This window comes from Nicotiana tabacum, chromosome 13, assembly GCF_000715075.1.
Source record: "Nicotiana tabacum cultivar K326 chromosome 13, ASM71507v2, whole genome shotgun sequence".
NCBI lineage: Eukaryota > Viridiplantae > Streptophyta > Magnoliopsida > Solanales > Solanaceae > Nicotiana > Nicotiana tabacum.
Genome location: NC_134092.1, coordinates 19,887,491 through 19,896,362, shown reverse-complemented (window position 1 = coordinate 19,896,362; position 8,872 = coordinate 19,887,491). Strand labels below are relative to the sequence as shown.

At 32.2% G+C, this 8,872-nt stretch overlaps 1 protein-coding gene across 1 annotated transcript; it reads right to left on the bottom strand.

Annotated features, from left to right (window-relative positions):
• Positions 1-7,525: 7,525 nt before the first annotated feature.
• Positions 7,526-8,418, bottom strand: LOC107778401 (uncharacterized). The gene has a single exon (XM_016598655.2). The coding sequence runs from the start codon at positions 8,363-8,365 to the stop codon at positions 7,688-7,690; it is 678 nt and encodes a 225-aa protein (XP_016454141.1). The 5' UTR covers positions 8,366-8,418; the 3' UTR covers positions 7,526-7,687.
• Positions 8,419-8,872: the final 454 nt, after the last annotated feature.

The following is an 8,872-nucleotide window of genomic DNA, read 5'->3' as shown; positions in this document are numbered from 1 at the left end:
TAATGATTTTACGCAACCTTTTTGGTTTTGAATACATGAATGTGTTCTTGTCTTAGTGCAACTGTCATTCGGAATACATTCAATTTATTTTTTATATGCCTATATATTTAAATTCTCATAATTCAATACTCATTTTTAACTTTAATATTTTTTTTCAAATGATATGCCAATAATGTAATAAAGCGTAGTTATATTAATAGTATTTAAGTTATGTTGTTAATACATGTATTCTGTTGTATTTATGTATTAGTATGATCATGTGCATAGATATATTATGTATTCTGCTGCTAATACATATTACTGTTATATTCAGCATAATTCAGTGGTTGTTTTCACTATTTTTCTGGTTGTATTCACTGTATTTTACTGTATTTACTATATTTCAAACTTAACTAGATTCAATTATTATATTCTGTTTTATTTTCTATGTTTGTATTCTGTTGTACTTATGTATTAGTATAATCATGTACATAGTTGTATATTGTATTCAAAGTATTTGAATTGAATTACATATGTATTCAAAAAACAATTATACAGTTCTGTATTATATGTATACATGTCTAGTTATACACACACACACACACACACACACACACACACACACACACACACACACACACACACACACACACACACACACACACACACACACACACACACACACACACACACACATATATATATATATATATATATATATATATATATATATATATATATATATATATATAGTAATTTATTGTATGAATCAGCTGGTTTCAGCAATTGTATATTGCTCCATCATCGCCTTTAATGTGGCCTTATCCTTAAATACTTGTCCAGCCATCACCTCTTTTTATTAGTATTTGAAATAATCAAATACCTTTCCGGTTCGAAAACCTCAATTGGTTCACCTGAGTTTAAAGACGCAGGTGCAAATGTATCAACCGTATCAAATTTATTCACCCCATCGGTTGGGTCAAGTTGCATTAGGTCTCTTTGAAATAAACTTCCTCCATCTATAATTTATTTATCCAATGTAGTTATACACAATGGATACATCCCGAATTCTCTGTTCTCCTTTTTCAACTCTACATACACCATATAACCCATGTCATTGTGTATTTCCATAAGCGTACAATTTCAACTCTACATATACCTTGTAACCCATGTCATTGACTTGGAGCTCAAATCTATGTCAAGTTGCTTCGAAATTGAAGCAACTAAATCATTGTACAACGCATACTCCTTTATCAATATCCCATCAATCGAATAATCGACATAATAATTTTTAATGTTCCACTTGCTAGAATGACGAATTAGCACTATTAAACTTGCCATCTAGAAAATCGAATTTCAAAATATTTCTGTAGATACTTGTATCAATTTCGAGCAAAACCTAGGACAATATCAGGAAAAAAAACCTTAAACTGTATCGAAAAAAAATAAAAGGGATTGTAACTCTGAAGAATGCTCTATTTTTTTGTGTTTAGTGTCTAATAAATTTTCTCATTAATTGGATTGATAATGTTGCGTGTTATAATTGATTTAGTTGAGTTATATTAGGAGTGTATCACGTTAAATTAGTAGCTTTCCGTTATTAAACAACTGGAGAGACCTATTATTACGTTGATAGTCGTTACTGTATTCATGAATACATGGCACGAATACATGTGAATACAGTGGCTGACAGCTAGACTGCCCTATTTTTTAGCCGATTTTTGCTACTGTATTCATGAATATAGCAGCGTGAATACATCAAATACATTACCATAACAAATGAAAGGTAGCTACAGGAAGTAATTATGTATATGGTAACTATAGGAAGTTAATAGCCACTAAACAATAGTGATTTTTGAAAATTCCTTTTTAATATATTTTTTTAAGTTTTAGTATAAAAACTTAAATTTTAGGGTTGTATTAATCATCTTTACCATTTCATTAGAGTTGGATGTACAGATCTTCAATATGCATTTCATTTCATTTGAAGTCTTTTCATTCGAGAATAAGGCAAAATCGTAATTAATGTTCATTTTACGGTAAAAAGTTTTACGCTGACTGTATATGTTATCGTTGATACTCTAAACGTCGCTAAAACAATTAAACGACGACAACAACAATAACAACAATAACAACAACAATAGCAATATCCCAGTGTATTCCTATAAGTGGAATTTAGGGAGGATAGGATGTACGTAGCCTTAACCTTACCTTGGAAGGACAGAGAGGTTGTTTCCGGAAGACCCTCAGCTAAAGAGAAGATGTAAGAAGCACTGATAGCAAGTATAGAATATTTAGAAAACTAAATCCAAAATAACAAATGGGAAGATGAAAGAAGTACTTATCACAAGTAATAACAATGCAAGATATATAATAATATCAAACTAAAGGGATACTCATGGCAAGTACTAACAATACAAGATACGTGGAAATAGCAAACTAAGGGTAAAAGGGGATATCATACTAACACTAATACTGTTGAACTAAGGAAGATAAAGGAAAACGTTCAACTACATACTAATCTTCTACCCAAATTCTCAACCTCCACACTCTCCTATCAAGGGTCATGTCCTCAGTAAGTTCAAGTTGTGCCATGTCACGCTTGATCACCTCTCTCCAACACTTCTTCGGCCTACCTCTACCCTTCCTCTTACACCTCCCCCCCTCCCCTCCCCCCCATCCGGCCAACCACCTCCTGACCGGGGCATCTGTGTTTCTCCTCTTAACATGCCCGAACCATCTCAGCCTCGCCTCTCACATCTTTTCCTCCACAGGGACCACTCCCACCTTGTCCCCAATAACTTTATTCCTAATTCTATCTAACCTCGTGTTCCCATATATCCATCTCAATATCCTCATCTCCGTTACTTTTATCTACTGGACATGAGAGTTCATAACTGGCCAGCACTCTGCCCCATATAACATAGTCGGTCTAACCACTACCTTGTAGAACTTCCCTTTTAAGTCTCAACGACACATTCTTATCGCACAAGACACTGAAAGTAAGCCTCCATTTCATCCACCCTGCTCTGATACGATATGTTTCATCCTCATCAATCTCCCCATCACTCTAAATCACAGACCCAAGGTACTTAAAACTCTCTCCTGGGAATGACTTGCGTATCAAGCCTCACATCCCCGTCCGCTTCCTGGGCAACACCGCTGAACTTGCACTCCAAGTATTCGGTCTTGGTCCTGCGTAGCTTGAAACCTTTAAACTCAAGGGTATGTCTCCAGACCTCTAGCCTCTCGTTAACACCACCACGCGTCTCATCAATCAGAACTATGTCATCTGCAAATAATATGCACCAAGGTACCTCCCCTTGAATGTGTCATGTCAATGCGTCCATTGTCAAGAAACGAAAATGGGCTAAGTGCACATCTCTCAAGCAATCGCTAAAACCATTAAATTATCAAGTATTAAAAAAATTCTAATTTATGTAGTTTAAAAAAACATTAATTTAGCTTAGTCAATTGTATGGATGAAAGTTTAACAACCTATAATAAACAAATCAAAGGATCACTGCAAAAACATTTCTATATTTTGCAGTTGGAAGTTTGAACTACCCTATCAATTAAAAGCATGAAACTTGGACCAATAGAAGACTAATATAAGTTTAATCAAGTATAAGTAATCATGTAAGATCATCTATTCTTTATTTCTTGTTCTATTTTGTCTAGAATTACTGAAATAAATCTAACAGGAGAACGTGAGTATTGTTAAGAAAGGGTCGATATTAATTGGTTAACCAACTTTTACACTGTTGGAGAATATTAGGGTTGGATCTAATGAATAAGCTATGGGCACATTTGAATCAATATTTTTGACTTAGACTCTCTATATTTTCAAAATTATTAAATGAATACAAATAATTGGTTTCGATTTAGGGTTGAGAATATTAGGGGTGGAGAGATTTTTGCTAACTGAATCTATCCAATATTTAATATTTGAACTGTCAATCCATCTATTAAGCTCAAATATTATGAAAATGTCATTACTAGTAATGTGCAGGACTAATCCAAAGGCAATTTTAGAAGAAAAAATAAGAAGAAATCAGTTGCAAAAGTTGATGCAGTCCCACACTTATGAAACATCCCAACTGACAGAAAAAAGTGGTTTCTCAAGAAATGATTAAAGGCATAGCTGATAGGGAAGAATAGAGAAAAAAGAAAGTTTTCTAGTTGAACTTTTTAATATTCATTGTCTCTCTCTTTACTTTAATGTTGTGTAGAACATAAAGCTGGAAAGAGTTGGCAAATGTTGGCCTTTTTAAATGGATTCATTCTTTACCACTCTTTCTCTGTCTCCACATTGATGCTACTGATGAGCCTTCTTTACCCTTCTAACTTTTCCTCAATATCTCATTATTCATTACCATCATCACAGCCAGTCCCATTCCTTTCATCAACACATTACCTGTTCTTTGCTTTTGTATGATAGGTAACTGGACGCGCGAATCTAGAATTTTTAGAATATGAGTACACACTAAAGAAATGAGAAAGAAAAAAAAAATATTAAGTGAAAATCGATTCATGTTTATTTTGAGCAGAGGCGAACACACAATAGGTTAAGGGGTCACCGGCACCCGAAAAATTCCCCAAAAATCGAATCTATACTGGCAAATATCTTCAAGATATTAGCGTAGACCCCTATATTAATTTTTGTGAGCAGTAATAAATTTATATTGAATGTGGACTACAAATCCGCTCATGGAAGTAACAGTTTGACAAAATCCAACTCAATTTTCAATAATTAGTCTAACTTGTCCAAATCAATATGAATCGGGTTATAATCTATATGTTAACTTGGCTCAAAAGGGTCAAACTCAAAATGCTCCATCAAATTTTTGGTTAAAAAACTGGATTCAGATGAAACAAAATGCAACACAAACTAAACATAATGATCAAATTTATAGAATGTGAATCATGTAAACTTGGAGGAAGTTAATGCTAATAATCAAAGAAAAATACATTAACTTTCACATTTTCTAATTCAGAAAAGAAAAGTTGGGTCTTGTTGTACTGATTGGGTTATGAACCATTATTAGACTCATATTGACCCAGCATATTTTGATTCAAACAAACTTTGAATAGATTTAGTCATGATCCATTTATCAATTTAACTCATTTTGATATGTCCAAGTTTGATCAACCCGCCTGGTTGCCGCCTCCACATAAAAATGATTATTATAATGGTGGTAAGCAGAGACGAATCTAAGATTCTAAAATATGGGTGATGCACCACTAAAAAAGAGAAAAAAAAGTATTACGTGAAAATTGATCTATATTCCTTTAGGTAAGTAATTTAGAATTCAACAAGATGCATCATTCAACATTTATGAAGCATTGATACCAACAGATAATATAAGATAAATTCTAGAAAATAGACATAAAATATCCAGTTTGGTAAAAAGACCATGAGTTCACGTGTCCATAAACTACTCTATAAATTTGCCCCCGGTGGTAAAGGTAGCTAGTGAGCATAGAAATTAATTAAGAATTGAATAAAAGGTGATATATATATATATATATATATATATATATATATATATATATATATATATATATATATATATATAATTGAACTCGTTGCATTCAATATAGGCAATTTCCAACCAGAAGGTTGCAGTAAGGGAGACTCCGTGGGACATGCAAGCACGAAAGAGAGCCTTTAAACATTTTAGTGAATTTCACAAGAGCAACCTAATAAGTCACATGAAAAGTTCACATTAATTGATGACTGAAGAAAGGTCACAAACAAATGCCTAATCTAACCAATTACTGAATTTTTGTTTTAGCAAACCTCTTCAATTTGGTCTTTGTTCATAATGTGTCAAACATATAACTAAATAACTAATCGAAGTTAATTGTAGACCACCAAAGTAAAACAATGACAAAAGCACACCTCTCAATTCATAATAATTTGTCTCCTAGACGTCCATTAATTAATTTTGGTGACAAGAAGTCATGCTACTAGGATACAACCTGATAAATGCGAAAACAAATTTGAGGTACAAAAAAGTAAAGTGGAATATACTCGTTTTCTCTCTAATGTTCAGTTAATTACTCAAATGGTTATTCAACTTGATGGATTTACCTGACAATTTTTTTTTTGTTTTGTTTTTTGTTTTAGGACAAAATGGTAGCTAATCTATTCATTTATTTCTTTTGGAGAAACAAAAGTTCCGTGACTATTCTTGTCCTAAAACAAGAAAAGTGTTTTGCTAGATAAACTGATCACGTTGAGTGACCATTTGGCGAATTAATTCTTCTATGTTTGCGAAAGAAAAATAACGAGATATAAATTATTTCAACTTCTCATTATGCATAGTTCCAATTTTAAATAATTTTCCAAAAAAAAAAAAAGGAACTCTCTAACTTTTTTTAATAGAAATCTTGTTTTGAAAATGCTTTCAAAGATCAGTAAAATTGGCTTCCTACTTTTTCAAATCTTAAATTTGTTGTGGGGTGTACATGAATAAGAACAATTTAAGCAATGATATTCTATTATTAAGCTGGATACGAAATAGCCGCTGTATATATTCGTTGTATTGGAACAATCACAAATAGTTCAAGATTTCCCCCCTCCATAATTAGAAATTAAAATTTTATCAAGTCAACGAAAAGAAAAGGTGAAAAACAAGTGGTTGAAAGAGAAAGAAAAATAAATTATTAAAAAATCATATCAAATGTATTTTCCTAAACCAAAGCAAACTAGTAGCAGTAGATTGTCACAAAACTCAACATTATCATTTTAAATTACGTACGTCATACACAACTTTTTTTCTAAATTACTTTTCAAAAACTATACCAAATTCCAATTCTAATAACATATTGAATTTCTGGTCATATGCAAACCGACATGAATAACTAAAGCAATGATAGTCATTCTTGAGCTCGACTGTAATATTCAATTTATTCATTGTATATTACAATAATCCTCAAATAAGCACTAAAAATTATTGTAAAGTACAAAGGTTATCTCTGAAAAAAATAAACAATTCCCCCTCCATATCTTGAATATTCCCAAGTCAACCAAAGAAAAAAAGACCCCAAAAAAAATAAGTAAACAAGAGATGAACCCCCCCCCCCCACCCACCCACCTCTCATCCCAAAAGAATTGCAGAAAAAAATTTGAGAAATGATATAGACCATGTATATGTGCCGGTGGTAATTTCCGTTGGCGGAACCAGAATTTTTTTGATTTAAAATATAAGAAAATATAAACTCATAGATTTTGTACACGAATTCAACAACAATATATTCAGTATACCAATAGATCTTACCTAGTTTGTGCAGTCGGAAAGGGTATTTCCAATAGACTGCCAGCTCAAGACAAGCATAATGCATAAACACAACAATTTCTGCTATCAACTACCTACATCTTCTATATATATATATATATATATATATATATATATATATATATACCTAAAAAATAAATTAGTCTTTATACATACATATAGTCTTTCTGCGAAGGAAATTCAAATGTACCTTTTACCCGAGCTCCGTAGCTCTAGGTAACAAATAGAAGGAATCATAATAGTTGAGAATGATAAATCGATATATGTGCTAATGAAAGGTAACAAACACTCATTAAAATAGTTGAGAATGAAATAACCAAAATATACACAAATTGAAAACACCAAAATTATAAAAAAGATGAAAAAAAAAAAAATTAAGAAATGATGGTGAGAACAGACTTGGGCTAATGAGCCATTCCCATTTGTTGAACTTCAGCTGTATAATTGATGCTTCTCTGATTTGGCATAGCTAACATAGCAGTATGATCAAAGAAATCTTTAAGTTCTACCACTGATTGCAAAATCAATCTCAGATCCTCAGCACAATTAAACCCTAAATTTCCAACTCTTCTAACAGCATAAACATAGAAAGTAATACACCCTTTTCTGAACTTAAACCTCGCCATTTCACAACCATTTAACCCTCTAATCAACTTCTTATTCACTTCCCCTAACGGAATTTCCATTGGCCAAACACGGTCTATACCAATTTTCATGTTTTCCGACTCAAAAACGAATAAAACCACTTTCGATTTCTTCGTACCGAGGCCTAATGTGAGTGTATGCCATGCGTGATGTGCTAAGATTGTGAAATTTGTAGGTAAAAATGCTGTGGTTGAAGTGAAATTTTTGGTTGTTGGTTGAAGAGAGAGGAGTTTTAAGAGTTCTAACGGCCGTGCACGGCGGATTGTGAAGGATTTAACGATGAATTGACCGCCGAATCGGAGACCTTTTACATCGGAGATGGGTTTAAAGGTGAAATCTGAAGAGGATTTTGGGGTTTGTTCATTTGGGTGTTGGTGTTTTTGCTTCTTACTGTTCTTTTTTTCTTTCTCTTTCTCTTTCTCTTTCTTTTCTCCCATTGAAACTGGAGCTGACAGATAAGTGTGAGATAGGAAATGAGAAGAACCAAGAATTAGCTTTTAATTAAGTAGTATACTTACTCCGTCTCAAATTATCGACGTATTTCTTTTTTATATGCCTATTAAGAAAATATTTTTTCTGATCCACTTTAAGTAATTTTTTTTAGTCTTTTTTTATTGATCCATAATATTTAAATTTTTTTAGATATCAAGAAAAAATAAATTTATTCTTTCCAAAGTTGTCCTTAGAGTAAAGAGTCTATGAGTAGTTTATTATATTTTCAATGAGTAAATTAAGGTTAATATGCTCAATTTTATTATCAATTAATACTAAAAGGTATATTCTTTAATATGTGTGAAAAGAGCCAAAAAATTACCTAAAGTGGACCGAAGAGAATATTAAATATGAGATTTTTTACAGTTTTACCCTTATTTACGTATTAAGATATCATCTCTTCATTGAAGTATTTGTAGTTTTCAAGAACAATTAATATTAAGGTAGAATAG

Excerpts from the sequence above, each read along its gene's own strand:
- LOC107778401 (XM_016598655.2), bottom strand. The coding sequence starts at position 8,365 with ATGGGAGAAAAGAAAGAGAAAGAGAAAGAGAAAGAAAAAAAGAACAGT.